The sequence below is a fragment of the Monopterus albus genome, unplaced genomic scaffold (assembly GCF_001952655.1).
Source record: "Monopterus albus unplaced genomic scaffold, M_albus_1.0 scaffold17.1, whole genome shotgun sequence".
Taxonomy (NCBI): domain Eukaryota; kingdom Metazoa; phylum Chordata; class Actinopteri; order Synbranchiformes; family Synbranchidae; genus Monopterus; species Monopterus albus.
Window position 1 is genome coordinate 3,473,492 of NW_018127897.1, and position 19,812 is coordinate 3,493,303.

Genomic DNA, 19,812 nt, shown 5'->3' on the forward strand with positions numbered 1-19,812 from the left:
GGTGCTTTCTGAGTGAGCAACAGTTTGTTCATTTTGGTTAAAACCCTGGCCCTTTTGCCGTTGAGAGGCATCTCTTATTTCATGCAATAACGCACTTACTTGGGCGTGTAATATGTCTATGGTGTTAGCCTGATCTAATGGTTGAGCATTGTCAGTACGGTTTTGGGATGCCTGTGTTATTTCCTGCAGTAGCGCACTCACGCGTGCTTCTAATATGCTTATTGTATTAGACCCCTCTGATGGCTGAACATCGAAAAAACATTCATCTCTGGACACTTCACTCAGATCTTGATCCATCTTAGTTTTTAATAACACTGTTAACAAGCGAGAATATCACCCATTAATTGAAAGGATTCACACAACAGTCGGTTCAGATGCATCATTAGCGTGTTCGAGTGACACCTAGCTACGGATTGAAGCTCCAGTCATCTCGCCTTCCTGGACATCCACAACCGCGTGCCTGGGGGGCCCTCCTCCTCCTCCTCTTACGAGAGCCTGTAGGGGTAAATAAAAACGAGGGTTAATACAGGATGCTGGTGAATGAGAATTTTAAAATACATGTAGAAATAATAACAATAATAATAATAATATTAGGCTTACTTGAGGAGGAGTCAGAGGATGAGGAGCGCCGCCGCTTTGAATGGGTTGATAGGACCGAAGCCCTGCTCAAGCGTGGTTGCTCTGGCTCCAGCTGCACCGGTGCTGGTTCTCCAGGGGGTGTTTGATTCACAGGCTTCTGATCAGGCGCGTCTTGAGGGGGCACTGTCTGAGTGGTGTGATGCTGCACGGCTCTATCCTGAACTTCCGGTCCCTCTTGATTGTATTGTTGCTCTTCTTGTTCCTCAGCAGTAGCTGGGGTCTGCATCAGCAGTACATCGTCTGGAACTAAAAGTTAATACGCGCGGTAAGAACACTTATTATATATTAAAAAGGTATACAGATAGAGTTAACCGAGAGAATGTGAAAATACTCACTTTCCTGAGGGTCGGGTAGGGGCCATTGGTGCTGGTTAGCCGATTCTTTTTTAGAAAGAAAAAAACAGAGAGTTGAGCTGTATTGTCTACACACAGGCTATATATATACAGTGGGTACGGAAAGTAATCAGACCCTCTTAAATTTTTCCCTCTTTGTTATATTGCAGCCATATGCTAAAATCATTTGTTCATTTTTTAGGACCCCGCTGGTATGTAAACGGTAGCGTTAACACACATACTTTTTAGTAGAACAAAAATAATTGTATTTGTTTTTCACGCAGAGTTACCTGTGCTCATGCTGGTCTTAGTAACAAAAGTTTAAACTACAGAACAATAAAGAGGAAGAAGGAGCACATCATTCTGAAACCCTGCCAACCTTTCAAGCTGTCATTGGATTTAAACCAACAATGGACTTGTTTTAAGAGGTGTCAACCTTTTTCTAGAAGTATGAATTCAACATAATTTTCCCCTATGACTCATATCATGTCATCATCATCAGGTCCTCAGTTAATTAATTACTTGCATACTAGTGGTAATTTTTCAAATAATCACAAATAATAACATTGTAGAAATTATTGCAGACTTTATTGACTGTGGGCTTTGTGAGTGAAAGTTTGCTCACCTCCAGCTTCTAGACATCACACATGAATAAAGTTTAAATTGAGTTCATTGCAAGCTTAAGGTAAAATTAAAAAAAAAAAAACTATTTTAATTGCATACATCAGCAATTGAGTGGAAACAAAACATAACCAAACTGGCAGGGGAATAGGACAGAGGGTAGAGCCTAATTTACTCAGGTGTACATCATTTCCTGATGTCATGTCCTACTCTTCCAACTGGCTCCGTATTAGGGATGTGCAATACCAAAATTTTTCCTGTCAATAAGATACCATTTGTTTATGGTACTTTTTCCATCGATACTGTATGTACCAGAGTCAAATTCCTCGTGTGTCCGACACACCTGGCCAATAAAGCATATTCTGATTCTGATTCTGATACCGATACTTTTTGCACCTTAGAGGAAATTTACTTCCATTAATAACATTCTAGAAACAAAACTGTTTGTCAGTATTTTCTGATAGATGCAGTACAAGCATATAAACCTTTACGTTTGTCAACTAAATGAAAGAGTGGGGAACATGGCTTCATCCAAGATTCATATAGCTCAGTTGCAGTTTGGGGAAGTTTAATAAAGTAATGGTTTGTTCAATTTTTAAATCACTTCTAACACATCAACTGTCACCTGTACCTGGATATTCTTTCTTTCTTTCATGAAACTCTCCTGCAATGTCTTCTGACAGACAGCAGGTGGTGCAGGGGAGTTTGAGGCTTGCTGGTTGACTTCATGGTGATGTTCATCCTCTTTAAAAGTGTCAGGGTGTGTTGTCTTTAAATGCAGAGGTTGCTAGTGTTGCTGCTATGTGGCACCACTTTATTGCAGACAGAGCACATGGCATTATCTTCGGTCGTGGGTGAAAAATAGCACCACACTTCATTCTTTTTCTCTCTCAGCCACTCATGCTACCACGCAGCGCTGACTGACCTCGCTCTGAGCAGCAGAGTAAAGATTGAGGCAGTGCTTGACTGAGGCTGCGCAGTAAGCCTTCGGCTCTGACATCTGATTGGCTGCCATAATCCTGTGACATGGAAGACCATCTAAAATATGCTCAGGTTGGTTGTCACACATAAATGTAATACCTAAAACTCTCAGAAGTGAAAATAAATTATGCATTTTGTATTAGCACAGTGGTATCGCGATACTTCAAAAAGTATCAACTCCAAAATATCGACCGAGGGGTATCGAAGTATCTATACGCCTATCCCTACTCCTTATACAGGAAGCTAAACCAGCCATAACATACACACAGCATCTATGGAAACACATACTGTATCTCATCTCATAGTGCATTTCATTCCCTCACAGTCAGTCCAGAAGCCTTGCAGATTTGGTGAGGATGTCACTACTTATGACAAAGGTTCAGTCTGTCCATCTGAGAGTGGACAAATGGACTCAGCCTGACGGCAATCCATTTACTCTCTCATTAGCTCTGTCTTAAGTCTCCACTAATTCTGGAGAAAAATAAAAACTGGCTCTTTGGTTGCTAAGCATTCCACTGTGCTAGCTGGTAACTTTGCCTGCCAACTGGTTTGTGTTGAGCAGTTTATTGGAGCTTTTTGTTGGAAATAACCTGCTTTTCAGGTACAGGAAATCACCCATGGCTCATGGATGCCGGTTAAGTAGATGTATCTAAAAAGAGGAAAGGGGACTTTCACAGTGGCCCCTGTACTGAGGATAAAACTTGAAAAATAAAAGTCAAAACATGAGTGCCCATTTCATCATTGTAGTCTTAAATTTCAATTACAGTAGGTGCACTGGTTCATAGAAAGGGATGTAGATAAATTTTGCGGGGGCGTACATTAAAGCACAGTCTGCCCACTGGCTGAGCTCTCCTGTGAGCTGAACAGTGGTGTTCACTGTGTGGAGCTCACTGGTGTTGGTTGACAGCTCCCTGGGTTGGGGCACAAAGCGCCCTTTATGTGTGAGAGGGTTCCACCCTGTGACTCAGGGAGCTGTGTGTGTGTGTGTGTGCGCGCATGCACAGAGGTAGCAAGGCCCTGAGGGATTCACTGTGATGTGAGCTCTGTTACAAACCAAAAGAACACATTCCCTCTGGAGCACACAGGTTCCTCCACTGCCAAGAAGTAAGTGAAAATATGTATGGCACAGGATTACCTCATACACTGTCGATTTGTGTTACTGGCACTTTGGCCCCTTCCTGCAACAGAACCCTCTGTCTGATTCTTCATCTATTTATGCAGTAGAATTTTATTTAGCAATACTGTGTGCAATGCACCTTACTGAAGACAGAAGAAAGAAACGTGGTTGTTATTCAGTTTTCCTAAAGTTATTTTTCAAAGATTTCAACACCATTTTCTGACATATATTGTTTATATTTTAGAGCGTTTTTATAAGAGAACCTGGTTGCAGACAAGATGGTGGACTGCTAAGCTTAACAGGAGGTTGGTGAAACTAGCCAGAATTTGTTCACCTTGACAGGCTTACGATTACATTAACGGTTGGGGTTATATGTTAGGGTTTAGAGTTAATGTTGACAGTAATCTTGGCATCTTTGCCATTGTGTCTGCCACCAGGTCGCTCTCCATTTTTATGACTTAAACAGCTGATGATAAAGAGATGACAGAAAATGAGGGAAAAGAAATGAAATACCATAAAGTCCAGACGTGAACTGGGATCACCCCATGATGGACAGTTTTTACAAATTATAAGAACTGATGCAGCAGAACCAGGGGATTTTCTTCTTTCTTCTAGACATTCTTCTCTTTTGTCAAAACCTGGTGTCTGCATTAGCCACAATGCAACTTGACTGCCAACAGTTTGGTTGTAGATTCGTGTTATGTTAGCAGAAGTACAAACAGGGGCTGCAGAGGTCTGGTGAGCTCACTACTTTCCAACACCACAATGCCAGATTCTTTTCATTTTCAAACTTGTAGTGTTCAGACCCAGTCAGCACTGATGCTGACATCAGGCAATTAAGCAGGCTTTATACAATTTTGCCACATATGCATATATGTACTCCCTAACATCTGTAAACAGTGTAAATTCACTGTTGCTCTTTAACCCATCCCTGCCAGGGTGCGCCCAGAAACTGCCTTTTTACATTCACTGTTTTGAGGTGATGATTATCTGCATGGCTAGATAATAGAGGCAAATGAGAAAATCTGTGGGGACTAATGCTTCAATGGGAAATTTTTTCACATCAAACATCAGCCTTTGAAACATACTGAATGGAGAACTACAAAAAACCCTGGTAAAGTGATAAGGGTCATCTTGACTTGGGCCTGAAACTTACATTTTAAAACAAGTCTTCTTTACAAATGTAAGTTATGGAACTTGCAGTCATGGGGGTTCTAATTATTATGCAATCAGGCTGCATTATGGGAAATGTAGGATCCAGCATTTTTCTAACTTGAACTCATTACTAAGGACTAAAAGTCAAGATATTTCCTCCTCTGCTGCTTCAGTTTTCTTTAGTCTTCATGACTGAAGTGTAGCAGTATGTGGTTTGGTTGCCACTGCAGGGTTAAGTTGCTGAACTGAAACTGTCTTTCTCTCCTAACAAAGCCCCAGGTGCTGTATAAACTACACCAAACATCATTTTTTGTCAAAAGAAACAGTACAGAGATGAACAATTCACTTGTCCACAAGACTAAATAAACTATTCCATTGCTCTGGCAGATCATAAAAAATATCAGGCAGTCTCACATGGAATATTGTGATATATTGTATCCCCTGCACACCACCAGTGGTTGAAAGTAGTGTTGGAGAGTTAGTTTAAGATATATATTCTCTGGATTCAAGAGAGGCAGTAAGGAAAGAAATCTGACAATGGATGCTCAGTGTTCAAAAACCCACACAAATATCCAGATAACTGACCCAGAGCTGCCCTGAGAGGAGAAAGAAGCCTAGCTGTCTGGTAGTTTGGCAGAGATTAACTCTTTAAAGAAACCTTGTATTGCTCTGTGAGGTCAAGGGCATCTCAAAATGTGCAGCATGCATATATTTTCACATCAAAACATTAAACAATAGTGTTTTCTCAATTAAAACTGTTTTGAAATTCATTTATTAGTCTAGCAAGAGCTATACTGCTTCATTTCCCCTTCACCAGATGGTCGCACATGTTAACTCTAATCTAAGATCATCTTCTTTTTGTATTTTTAAGGCCAAGAAGGAAGGGTGTGTTGTGTTTTCCATATAGATCCCAACAACAGTGTGTTTCAGTGTGGATCTGGCTAATGGGGATATGTAGAAACTTAGGGTGGACATGGAGCCTGAACAACAAGGGGTCAGCTGGAGCTGCTAGTTTCTTATGCTGCAGTTTGTCAAGCTCTGCCCATGTACTCAAATTAATCTATATATAACTCTAGTAGTCGTGGGAAAAATGAAGCTGGGGCTCAACTCAATGGCTATTTTTTTGTTCCAGCATGTAGAGTTTTTATGTCACTGGCAGCCTCAGATGACAAACTGGGAACTTTAGCGGGACCATCCATTGGATTTGATATTGAGTGTGTTGTGTGTGTGTGTGTGTGTGTGTGTGTGTGTGTGTGTGTGTGTGTGTGTGTGTGGGGGGGGGGGGGTGGGGTGGGGGCTCAACTCAATGGCTATTTTTTTGTTCCAGCATGTAGATTTTTTATGTCACTGGCAGCCTCAGATGACAAACTGGGAACTTTAGCGGGACCATCCATTGGATTTGATATTGAGTGTGTTGTGTGTGTGTGTGTGTGTGTGTGTGGGCGGGGGTGGGGGGTTCTTGTGTTTGCAAGACTAGTATTTAGCTCAAGAGAATATGTTCCCTGAAGTTCAGTGGAAGGGAGAATAGATGAATTCATAACATTAAAAGTATTCAACTGAAGTTCAACTGGCTGCAGACTTGCAGGCAGCTCTTCTCCTCGGTGGCCGAGTTTCCGAGCTTGTTTACATGCAAGGATCCTGACCCTGAACCTGTTTCCAGCACTGTGATGAATACAAATGTGTGGAGAACATGCTGAGGAAGAAAACATACATCTCAGACAATCATTTGAAAGAACGACATGTAGTTAGTCAGTTCAGAGGAATCCCTAACCCTGCTCCAACTGTTCGCCTGACACCACCATGAACTTGGGACTGCACAGCCGGGAGGTGGCGGGGGTGATGTTGCCATGGCAACCACTGCACTGGGGCAGGTTGGGATCCCTGATGAAGCCAGGGGGGCAGCTCTTTAACAGGCAGGGGGAGGAAAAATGACTGACAGGCCCAACCAATAAAGCATGAAGTGGAATGTGAGGGTATGCAATGCCATTGTTGAACAAACATCTCAGGAACGCATACAGAAACTTTTTCATGCTTTATTGCTGCTATGTGATTCTGCTCTCCAGTGAAGCACAGCGGGTCCAAACCACTTGTTTCTTCATACTGACTTGTTGCTTGTTTATTTCAGCCACCTAGGTCAAATAGTGTAGGTGTGTCCATGACTGACAGTCTTCTATAGATGAGAATCATGCAGAAATGTGATAAAATTTGCAAAAATGTAACAAGCTCAGTGGAATCATAAAAAATATGTGGAGAAAATCCAATTTGTTTGGTACAACTAATAATTTGCAACATAATGAAACTGACAATGAGGACGGTTTATACCCTCAGCCACTGCCTATCTTCTGTATCTCATTTCAGAACTGGAGATATAATGAACAATTTCGATTTGAAGTAAAGTATTGTTGCCTGGCAACAGCATTGGAAACCCAGCAGTATCTGGGGTCTAGGATTTTTTTTTTATTACTTTGTTTGTCCTCATACTCACTCTGTAATTGGATTCGGTAGTGGGTTTGAGGAGTATAAAATGTGAAACTTGAAATATATTTTAGGTCACCCTTCTTGGGTCTTGGCATCACATGATGTATTCAGTGATCTGCTTTCTCCCATAGCATTATTATACATGTTTTTGTTTGTTTGCTTATAGGAAAAATTTACAGGAAAATAATATTTAATAACATTTAAATATAGTGCCAGGGAAGGGAAGCCTGGCTTGCAGTTCAGATGCTGTTTAGTCCAGCTGTTTGTTTTTGTCTAAATGAATGCAGTGGAGTCTGAGGAATTGTAGAGAGGAACAGTGCAGATGGATTGCCCTTTCAACCTTTGTTCTACTAAATAAATGGTTGTTTACTGGGTGGCAGATATGCTTCCAGTAAATAAATTTTGCACTCTGATGCCATCTAGTGATGCGTTACTTCCATACGCTCATTACGCTCAGAGAATTAATGTTACACACAACTGTATACAGGGGACACTGAACAGCTGCTGTGCTCATGTATGTATGCTGTTGTTAGACACAGTGTGGGAGTGTAACTAGGGAACTGTGTGAAGATATTTATTCCAGAAACTGCATTTTTGTGGCAGTGGAGAGACATGATTCTCTCTGCCTTTCACAACACTCTAATACAAAAAACTTTTCTTCTTTCAAAGGTGAACCAACAAACACAGACAGGACAGCAGTGCAGACAGTCACAATACTCATTAGGACAATACAAACATACAGAGTGTTTTAGCTGTGGAGGAGTGACCAGCTGCTTCTGTCAGTTTCTTGCCCATATTATGAGCTGATGAAATGGATAATCGTAAGTAAAACTGGAAGTTGTTGTGTTAAGTCAGCTCAGGCAAAGTTCTTCTTGAGGAAGTTGATGAGTCCGTTGGTGGAGGAGTCATGGGAGTGGACCTCTGCAGTGTCCTTGAGCTCGGGCTCAATTTTCTTTGCGAGCTGTTTGCCCAGTTCGACTCTGATCATGAGGAAGGGAAGGAGAGCAGGCACAAGCAGAAGAGAGAGGGCTCTGTCAGTGATATGGATGCTTGCAGAACTCATGAAGGTTTTGTCCCAACAATTGCAGCCACATTAACACTGTGTGTGTGTTTGAATTGTTATTAATTGTATGCCTCATTTTTTGTTCAACTGCTCATTTCAGAGATGACTTGCAAACTGAGGAACAGGGTTGTATGAATACCGAATAAAAAATATAGTAAATATAATTAAATGATTTTTCAGCAATCCTTTAGTCTCCTGAAAAAGATTTTTCACCAACTCCTTAATGCACAGACACACTCATTAACAAATGAAAGCTTCTCAACACAACTAGCAGATTATCAAACATACAAAAAATGTGTGAGTAAAAACGGACTCACCCCCACTGGTCAAAACTGTTGATCTCCCACATTACACCCTGGATGAAGATTTTGTGCTCATACATCGCTATGAAGCAAGACAGAACAATCATTATTACAACACAAATATTAGTATAGAATAGTGGTTGTTTGTTTTATGTTCAGTTTCACAGGTAACACAGTGGAGCTGCACACCATATACCTGTACCGTACTTGACTGGCCCAGTTACAAACAGACTGCTGCTGTGCAACAATGTGCATTGTCCTGAGTGAACCTCATGGGCTGTTTCAGGAAATTTCTAAAGCTAGTCATCAAGGATTATCTTTTAGTTTGATTTATAGTTATACGAGTCCTTTCTGCATAATGTAACTCACAGTGATATGAATAGACTGTAAACTGAAGCAAGAATGAACATACAGCCAGTTTGAAACAGGAGTGGGTGATTTACGCTGTATGATGTGATCAAAACATATGATATTGCTTTGCACCAGCTGGGAGAATGTAAACAATAAAAAAAAGATAATCTATTGTTAGTGCAACATAAACATAAAGTCAAGAAAGTGAGGTAAAGATCATTATAAATTACTGAGAGTAAAATCACTAACCATAACACATACTATTTAATGCATGAGCTGCATTTTAGTTTGTGACCAGCAGTGAAGTGAGTCATCAGAAACATGATTCATTCTCACCTATAAGTGCACCTAGTGTGTATGGTGTCAGTTTCTTGAAGATGATTGAGTTGGTTGGCCTGTTTCCTTGGAATACCTGTGTTAAACAAGCAGAGATATTTCATTATACAGGTCACTCTGTGTGTACAATAATCAGAAACATTCTCAAATGTTTGGATTGCAGTGTTTATTCATGGTCAGTGGAGGGCACTACCCTCTGTTGTCTGAAGTCTTAGCCCTTAGTGTGCTCTGCTGTCCACGTATCCTCATGTCAAGACTTGATGTGTGTGTGTATGTGTGTGTCTTATTTCAAGTTATTTATTTTCTTGATTTGTCTTACTTTGTGTGGCAGGATTTTCTCCAGAGCCTCTCCACTCAGACCGCTGGCCTCCAGCTCTTTCTTGGCCTCCTCTGTGGTCTTACCCTTCATCAGAGCTTCTGTCTGGGCCAGGAAGTTAGCCAACAGGATCTACACCCACATCAAACACACAACTTCAGATACAGTACAGTGTATGTTTTACTGGGAGTGATAAAAAGTTGAAGTCAGTCTGCAGGGCAGTAGTCTCTGTGTTGCACTGTAACATAACCGTCTGCTGACATATCGCCTTTCAAACAAGACAGGTTATTGTGTGTGTTATACAAAAACACATATTTGTTATTATCTTCTACATTGTTACAGTGTAAATTTCCTTTTTATGAAATGATTCATGTGAATACACATTCGACTACACTTGTCAGCAAAGGGGTTAGAGCCGATTGCCACTCAGTACATAGAGGTTCAGCATCTTCTGCCACATGCACTTCAGCTGGTGCATGTGGCAGAAGAACCTGTGATCTTTATGGATGATCCCTCAAAAATACTTATTCCTCAGGTTTTCCAAGTAATTAATAGACACATATACAAACACACACTAACTGCACTCTATTGCAATGGTCACTTAGATCACTGTTTCACAATTTTACTTAGAGGTTACAAGAAGATGTTTGATAATCTGTGATATTATTTAGTAAATGTGGAAAACTATGTCATGAATACTGCGAATAAATAGGTGTAATAAAACTGTAATAAAAGTATTTAATGAAACAAGCTTCCCTACAACAAGAAAGCGAATATCATTTTTTGGTATCAAAGTATGCCTTTATACTTGGAAAATGATGCCTTCTCGTGTGTGAATATTGTTGTCATCACTACTGAATTCAAGTCAGTGGTTCTAAGGCATTTTAATGGGAACACTCTTTTCGAGAAGTGAAGAACATCACCATGCCTTCTCACATACTCCTGACTACACTACTGGTCTTTACCAGTTCAATGCACTGCTTCAAACATAACAATACCTTGTGATGCAAGTTGTCTCTGATGGGATGCTGGGACTGAGCCGGGATCAGGAAGTCAGAGGGCACCATGCGTGTTCCTGAGATGAACACAGTTAGACTACAATAGTTACGACACACACCCATAGCTTGAGGCTAAGCCATCAGTAGAGTTAGATAAGGGTAGTAGAAAACCTAACTGGTAAAAACAAGACACTGATTGAATGAATCACTGAAATGATGCTGATAGTGAACAGGGATGATACCTTGGTGGATGAGCTGGTAGAATGCATGCTGTCCATTGGTTCCTGGCTCTCCCCAGACTATTGGCCCAGTGTGGTAGTTTACACGTGCTCCATGGTTAGTGATGTATTTCCCATTGGACTCCATGTCACCCTAGATAACAAACACTGCAGTTAGAACAGACAATTGACCATTTATTATATAATCAACACAAACATAGTATTGTACTGCGACCAGTGGTGCCTGTGGCAGTGTCAGGGCAGACCTGTTGGAAGTAAGCAGTGAAGCGGTGCATGTACTGGTCATAGGGTAGCACGGCATGGGTCTCAGCATGGAAGAAGTTGATATACCAGATGCCCAGCAGAGCCAGCAGGACAGGAGCATTCTTATCTAGAGGAGCGGTGTGGAAGTGGTTGTCCTGCAAAGGAGAGAGGAGCGTTAATTTACGTGTATGCATGCATGAATAGGTTTTCTTCTTTGGAGTGGTGGAAAACTGATGCTGTCATTATCTCATCCTGATTTACCTACCATCCAGTGAGCTCCTGAAAGAAGCTTTTCAAAGTTGTTGAAGCCTGAGGAAGTGAGGAAATTAGACAGAAAAGTTAACTGATTGAACTGACTACTCCTTATCAGCTAAAATGACTGGAATAATTTTTGTATTTTCAGTGTGTCTCTCCAGACATATTAGCAAAACAAATTCCTGTATATTTACAAAAATCTTTAGGTTCTAGGGATGGGAATATAGGATGGTCAAAAATCAGAAGTAAAACAGCACCCCTACTTGTTTATACATGTGTTGCACTGACATTTTGAGCAGCTGCTCTTCCTCGACATGCTGAAGAAGCGAATAGCAATGAAACTGGAAAACAATGCTGAACCAGTGTTGATTGGTCCACCACTTTAGTTCAGAGTGAAATATCACAACAGTGATTGGATAGATTTCCACAAAATTTTGTACAAATGGGCCCCAGAAGATGAATCCTAATTACTTTGGGATTCCTTTAAAGTAGCACCACCAAGAGGTTCATGCTGGTGGTTTTGAGTGAACGATCTACTGTAGTGATTGGCATGAAATTAGACACAGATATTTATATCCCCTTTAGGACAGACCATAGTAACTTTGGTGATCCTCTGACTTTTCATCAACCCCTATCATCAGTATGATAGTGTTGCTAACAGTCACTAAATAGTCCTGTGTAGCTGTAGCATCTTAGTATGATGCATGCATTGCTGTCTGCCATGGTGACTTTCTTGATACTATGATTGGGAGGTACCAAAGTCACTGTTTTGCATTGTTGTAAAAAATACAAAAATGTGTTTTCATTGTACATACCAATGTGCAGGGCAATGGCCATTCCAATTGCTGACCACAGGGAGAAACGACCACCGACCCACTAAAAAAGAAAAACAAAATACTAAAAATACTGTATATTTATACCTCATACAAAACTTTCAGCAAAATGTGAGTTTTTAAGGAAAACTTACTATACATGTTTTTTTCATAAGCAATAACATGAGCAACACAGTCTACTCAGCACTTCTTTTTTTATAAGTCCTGTCTGAGTCAGTTTTTTTCTCCCTCTCTTAGGGACAGAAAACACTGTAAACCCAGTGAGTGTAAAACCCAACAGCAGCAGCCATTTTCTCTATGACATAAAGGCTGTATCATAGTTGTTAGGCTTTAAATACCAACAATGTAACTAAATGCAGGTCCTTGACCTTTGATGTAATCTAGCCTTTACAGTGACCTCTGCAAGAGAAGGTCACTACCAATAATAACTGAGTCTGAAGAGAGAGGCTTCTGATTTCCCAGCAGGTGCTGGTCAGAGCGTCTGTCCCACCTACTTCACAGTTCAAAAGTCAAGCTTATTTATAGCCGCTGCGTATGGCCTCATCACAGTGTGGGGATGAAGACAAGACCTGCTGCACACAGTCTGCTTTCAGGCTTAAAGTGCACTCACATCCCAGAATTCAAACATGTTCTCTGTGTCGATGCCAAAGTCCTTCACTTTGGGCTGAGAGAGAGACAAAAAACAGCAGCACTGTTAAGTTCACATAACTGGACAGAGAGGAAAGGTTTAGCCTCTGATAGTGTGTTGTGACTTACTTCATTTGTGGACAGGGCCACAAAGTGCTTGGCAACAGCCGCTTTCTGATTAAACATGAAGAAGATATGTTTAGAGAATATGCAGAGTAGGAATTAAGTCAATTGTCAATTTTACTGCTTTCTGGGGACACTGCCTACTCACATCTTTGGCATGTTCAAGGAACCATTCTTTGGCTGACTCAGCATTGGTAATGGTCTCCTGGGTGGTGAATGTCTGTAACAGGACATAATACATAGATAACCAAGTACCAATAAATGAATTAATGTGTGAGATTTGTGTGCAAAATAGGAGTTAGTGAGTTTTGTTCCAAAACAAACAGTCAGGCTTTTACTGCTTGAAAATATTTACCAGTAAATTTTGAGTCCAAAATATTTTCCTGAGTGGATGCACAGAATTTTGGAATAAGTTAGTTGTGGCTGTTCCTGACACATCACTCATGCCAGTGCTGAGAGGCTGGTATGAAAAACAGTCAGACATGAACTGTGTACCTGAATGGAAATGTGACTTAATAATTGGTTGGTCAGTTCATGACAGATTTCATACAGTACAAACTGACTGTGTAAGCACAAGTTTGAATAAGAAGACACTTTTCTTTCAGATGTGTGATGCTAAACTAGCATAACTTAAAAGAATCCACTGTGCGTAAACCAGCTACCTTGGATGCGATGATGAAGAGGGTCGTCTCAGCATTGAGTTGAGCCAGGGTTTTGACGATGTGCGTTCCATCAATATTGGACACAAACCACACGCGTGGCCCACCCTTTGAGTAAGGCTTCAGTGCCTCAGTCACCATCAGGGGGCCCTATAATTCAAATCAGTTCTGAGTAAACGGATTAATGAAGCCATTTATAACAAAAGTGTGCCTGTGGATCTTATTCAAGTAATTCTGACTTTTAAAGTGTGAAGCATTAAAGGCAGCTAAACATATTGCAATAGAACATATGAAAAAAAAAACATCTTCCCATATAATGCACTCACAAGGTCGGATCCTCCGATGCCAACATTGACAACATCTGTGATGGCCTTTCCTGTGTAGCCCTTCCACTCACCACTGCGAACTCTCTGCATGTCACACAAAAGAGCAACAGATAAACACATTTGTCCTACAGTATTGGTATATTATCGGTATAGTCAGTATATTATTATCAGTATAGATCAGTATATTTATCTGATCTGTATTCTTCAACTGGTTCTGACAACTGCACCAAACTCAACAGAAGCAGGATTACTTGCAGGATAACACTGCAAGATGTGTAAAGCGTTGTGATTTTGTGCCTTTCTCTTGTTGCATTTCACTCACATGGCAGAAGCCTTTCATCTTCTCCAGGACTTTGTTGACATCTGGCATGACATCCTTGCCATCCACCATGATGGGAGTGTTGGAGCGGTTCCTCAGAGCTACATGGAGCACAGCACGGCCCTTCATATGCACAGCACCAGGACACAAAACACACATGGAGACATTTACAGAAGGAACTGTGGCAGTGATCCTTCACTTGGTAATTAGAGAGATGAGGATTGTTCAGTGGCTGCATTTTTGCCATGTTCAATTTTTAAAGAAACCATAATCAAACTCATGTTCAAGTGTTTTTGTGTCGCATGTGTTAATGCAGTTGCTTCTACCCCACCAGGATAAATGTTGACATGTAAACACATACACCCTTAGGTCAACTTATAGCTGATGTGTCAGCATCGAGCACCTCAGTGAAGTTGATCTTCTCTCCCATGAACATCTTCTCTCTGGCTGCTTCAATACCCCTTGACTTGACCTGAAGGGGACAAAAATGTTTGTTATTTGCAGCAAAAAAGTATGCACATATGTTATAAATGTATGTAAAAAAAAGCACAATTGGTATTCAAGATAATGACCCTTCCATCAAACTAATAGATTTTATGTGCATAAAACATTTTTATTTGAGATCAAGACGTGAGTCAGATGAAGTTGCTGTGAGCTCTTGATCAAAGAAAGCAATTAAGCAATGCTACAATGGCATTTATAAAGCCTTGGGTCATAAAGATAATCATGAATTTACCAGATCAACCAACAACTTCATGACTTCATCGGTGATGAGATTCTTGGAGTAATCCAGAAGAATATCTCCTTCGTCTGTCTTCAGTGTGAGACTGTCCAAACACAAAAGGACAGCAGTGCAGGGGGCATGAAAGGTTATGATCAAACAAACAATATGATTCTGTAATCAAGTGGTGGTTTGACATCTATGCAATAAACCTGTATGGCTGTATAACTGGTCTGCATTAAAGCATTTTCATGAGAATTTGAGATTATAGCCCACACACTGAGTTGATGTTTCACAAAATTATTGTTATTCAGGCCAAAGCACCACACCAGTGACATTTTGACATTAGGTTTTCATCATGTATTTACAGTTTATAATCTGACCTGACATATACATATATAGACTTATTCAAAGTGATGACAGGTGTGACACCACACCCAGACCAATCAGCACAGAAAACAACAGCACAATAACAATACCACCCAAATTTTCTCATGACATTTTACCACACAAGACCTTAACCCATCAACCACACAACAACACAAAACCACAAACACATATCTATACACTTTAAAAAAACATTGCCAAATCTTATTGTAAATATATCTAGTAACTGGCCAAATAAGCTATTACAATTACACAGTACTGTATTTCTTTCAGTCCATACACAAATTTTACAACCATTAAACAGACCCTAATAAAGGTCATATTCTATACAGAGATTGGTAGCGTGGTAGCTTCGCCTGAATACAAATAATTTTGTGTGTGTGGGGTTTAACCTTTTTACTTGGCCTATGCACCTGATGGAAGGGAGGTACATGCACTTTTCATAACATGTTTATGTGACTTTGTCTGCCAATTTACTATACAGCTGTCAAAATCATACTAATAATCCAGCACATTTACACACTTACTAAATATCTACATCCTGTTAAGTACTGCTGTGTGTACCACATTTTAACAAAATAAAATAGTTCTAATAGCACATATACCTGAATTTGTTGAATCTCTCCTTATCACCCTCAAACATATGCCTCATGTTGAGGTTCAGGGCATGAGCTGTGTACCATTCCTGGAGCTTTTGGAAGTTGGGGTCCTGTGTGAGTCCCATGCTGTACAGAGAGGGCTTTGCTGTGCTCTGCTGTGCTCAACTAGCCTGGCTGAGTGGGACTGAGCAGGTCAGAGGGAAAGCTTTTTGAAGGGTGTCAGGTCCCTAGCCACAGTTGCTCCTCCTGCAAGAGACACACTATACTTAGGACTTGTTCTTGTCTCATCCCTGCACTGTCCTTCAGGGGACTCTGTTGGTAGTGGAGGGCCACTGAACCACACAGCGACATGTATGCTGCTCCAATCAGTGCAGTTAGGTCATGTATAGTCCTTCTGAAATACACTTATTACACATTTACATTACAGACAATAGAGTCATCTATACACATACCAGATAGTTTGAGCCATAGTTTTTGGCTCTGAACATATGGGATATTATTGTTTGGGTGCACTAACTCTTTAGAGTTCAGTGAAGAACAACATCAAATAAAAAATAAAGTGACATTAGATCTAATTTTATACTGTACAATCAAACTCTAGACAAAAACTGGACACTGACAGGAGAAAATCCATGCAATGATGCATGCTTTACATTTTGTGCATGTTGTTTACCCTATATTTAGTCATAACTATGACTAAAAGGAAGTGTAAGTAGTTGTGTTTAAATCCCATGTTCTCTGTAGAATGCAACTAGTCTAGGAAACTTTTGAAGAATCAAAGACAAATGTGGTGTTATTCCCTGATGCATGCAAGAGCAATTTGTGGACCTAGACGCCCCCAAGTGACCGTTTTTGAAAGTATGGCGTACAGGATGTAATATTCTTTATCAGACATTAGAATGCGAGGGCGAGAAAAACAACTGTTGTTTGGACCAATTATTTTTAGGGATAAACGGTGTAAATGCAATGTGGGCTACATTACCGAAATATGAAAATTAGTAGTCTTCTAATACGTCTTCCTTTGAAGAGCCGATGTTTTTTCTACAGAGCAGCTTTTGTTCCTTGGGGAAAACTGAATAAGTTTCATATTCATGTTCATATTCTTTTCATTAATGTATGGGTCGAGAGTTAACACCATCTTAGTTTTGGGAATGACATTTTAATTTCAAAATAAATGTAGAGGTCATTGACAAAATAAAGGATAATAAGTTGGACAGGGTGATTATAACTTAATACGCGAAACTGGCTCGGATACGAAAATAATTTCTGATTAGCTCTAAAGGATGTACAGAAAAATAACACCAAAATCTAGAAATAGTGTTGTTTTGTATAAGCATGTAATTATAATCACCTTGTCATCATAATCCCCAAGCACGTTACAAACACAAGGAATTTGTTTCCGGTAAAGAACCGAGTCAGCCATCTGCGGCGCCAAACTCACACCGATGGCTCTAACCATCGGGGCAACTTGGGGTTCCGTATCTTGCCCAAGGACAGTTCCACATGTGGACTGCAGGCACTGAGATTCGAACCTCCGACTTTCCGGTTGGGAGACGACTACTCTACCCACTGTCGCGAATGTAGTCCTGTTAATCCTAAAACATGTTTGCAGTATGTTGAAATGTCACTGGTTCTCTTTTGTTTGGTAGGCATATGAAACTGATAATTTAAAAAACTAAATGAAAATGCAAAGTCCTGTAACTTAGGGCCAGGCTTAAAATCTAATTTGGCACAGGTCCCGTGGTTTTCTCTTAAAATACTCTGCAGGTTTTATTGTGAGGTTTGTACCGGAAGTGTTTGCTTTTAATGACGTGATATTGACGGTGGTTACATAGACGGGATTCGCTGTCAAGAGGGTGGATACCAAGAGCTGGTGAGTAATGTGGTGATTAACTTAACATATACTAACATTTTTCTTGTGTTTTACTGAAGCTGTTTGGTTTCTTGTTGCTCATGGTGGCATTGACTGTTGTTGCTCTTTACTGAAGTACCACTTAGTCGCTTTTATTAGCTGGTGCTTTCTGTCAGTACTTACCATCATGTCGCAGAGAGCTAGCTGGATAGCTAACGTTAGCTCGCTGAGCTAACGCTACGTAGCTTAGCCTGCTTAGAACTGAGGGAGCACTGATGCATCCATTATTGGACGTACCTCATTCTGGCATAATTATCGCCAATTTTCCTTCATAATTGAAGCCGCAGATACCCATAAACAGTTGGAAAATGTCTTCCGAGAGGGTTTCAAATGTGTACAACATTTCTTTGCAACTACACACATTTTTGTAACCCAATTTGTTGTCTGCTGATGAAGCGGATCCGCCAAGGCTAGCGGAGGAGGACCAGGTGGCGGTATTGGTTATTTATGTTTCCACTGCCACTGCATTTTATCTCTGGACTAGGCTTCAGATTTGATCCATGTCTTGACAACTGATAGCCGTGTGCAGGTAACATAGATGTTACCAGCCGTCTGGTTTGATTGCAGGTCTGATAACTGACCTGGGCGTTCTTGGGTTTAAGTTATAGGCTGCAGTCGGTGACCACCACCAGACTAGTAATATAGATTGTAGGTTAGAAAATCGGACAGCAGCAGGAACGTGATTCACAGCTCCGTTGGCTCCGTGTGGCTGGCGTTAAGATGACAGTATCGGGGTGCTTCAGAGAAACTGCGCCAGCTTGCTAGTTATAGAGCGAATGTCTGGTTCTGTGTGGCCAGTTGGCGAGTGTCAAAATCGGTAATGGGTACCGGCAATCTACGTAGGCTGTGGCAAATTTTGTCACTCTGGTTTCCGGCGTCACCGTATTTAGGGCGTTCAAAAAGGCCGTATTAATCGCTGCGACACAGTGTTCTCATGACTTGGGCCAAATCATTCCATAACTTTTCGTTGAAACTGGGCTAACTGCGCTTGTGGGGATTCGGTTACACCTTCCTGCTAAATAGTTATCGGGTTTTAAATTAATCTAATAGCACATAAAAAAACTAACGGCATTGATAGTTTCAGTCTGATTCCAGTAGCAAGATTAGTAGCTAACAGTGTTTGGCTGTTGCATAAATGGCCAGTTGCCCGAGAGAAGCCGTGCTGTGTATGGTAACGTACAGAGAGCAGTAAGCTACTACAGAGGGGATGTAATCTTTTTATCCGACGCATTTCATAGCACTGTAAAGTAGATGTGGCGATTGAAAGCTGGGCTCATGGAGCAGATGATCTAATAACTATTGAAATCCATTTCTGTAGCTTGATTGTGAAGAACAGTACACTGCGTAGACACGAACAGTAAGCGGCTGGTAACATGGCTTAATATAGTCGGTACAATACAGAAGAGAGATATTTGGAATTGCATTAATAAATAACTTTGCTCCACTTCTCTGGTGGGTTGTAGGCATCTACAGTTTACTCCCGGATATGTTGTTTGACATCATGTGCAACGTGTTTCCTGTTTTGGCTGCTGGGGTGTAGAAATTAAAGTAGAAGTTACAATTTAGTTGCCCATAGGATTTGACAGTCAGTGATTGAGTGTATGTGCATTGGAGAAGATGTCCAGGGCTCCAAGGTTTGTCAGTAAGCAGCCAATCTGCTCTTTGGTGGAATCTCAGCTTCCACTGTCACTGTATTATGTGTATTTTACTGGGGAAGATGCTTGTTATAAACAGAATTGCTAGTGACCTTGTTGACCATAATACTTAAAATCTGCTTAATTGAATTAAAGTCTGAATAAAGTACAATTTCAGATGTAGAAGTAGGCATTTGTGCTAATATTGCAGCCTCCTTCTTGTTGAGTTTTGCAGGCTCTAATGGC

General features: G+C 40.7%; 1 protein-coding gene across 4 annotated transcripts; it reads right to left on the bottom strand.

The window, feature by feature from the left end:
* Positions 1 to 7,886: 7,886 nt before the first annotated feature.
* Positions 7,887 to 18,630, bottom strand: gpib (glucose-6-phosphate isomerase b). 4 transcript variants are annotated; one of them, XM_020592352.1, is made up of 19 exons: positions 18,514 to 18,630; positions 16,027 to 16,266; positions 15,050 to 15,140; positions 14,717 to 14,785; positions 14,317 to 14,436; positions 13,995 to 14,078; positions 13,672 to 13,818; positions 13,158 to 13,229; positions 13,016 to 13,060; positions 12,870 to 12,923; positions 12,242 to 12,302; positions 11,437 to 11,480; positions 11,174 to 11,326; positions 10,932 to 11,061; positions 10,690 to 10,766; positions 9,695 to 9,823; positions 9,376 to 9,451; positions 8,704 to 8,770; positions 7,887 to 8,303 (listed from the first exon to the last, which is right to left on the bottom strand). In XM_020592352.1, exons 2-19 carry the CDS (start codon positions 16,143 to 16,145, stop codon positions 8,180 to 8,182), a joined length of 1,662 nt encoding a protein of 553 aa, XP_020448008.1. In that variant the 5' UTR covers positions 16,146 to 16,266; positions 18,514 to 18,630; the 3' UTR covers positions 7,887 to 8,179. The 4 variants fall into 4 exon arrangements, with proteins under 4 accessions (XP_020448008.1, XP_020448010.1, XP_020448007.1 ...); XM_020592354.1 differs by lacking the exon at positions 18,514 to 18,630 and adding an exon at positions 18,056 to 18,355; XM_020592351.1 differs by lacking the exon at positions 18,514 to 18,630 and adding an exon at positions 17,372 to 17,446.
* Between the last annotated feature and the right edge of the window lie 1,182 nt (positions 18,631 to 19,812).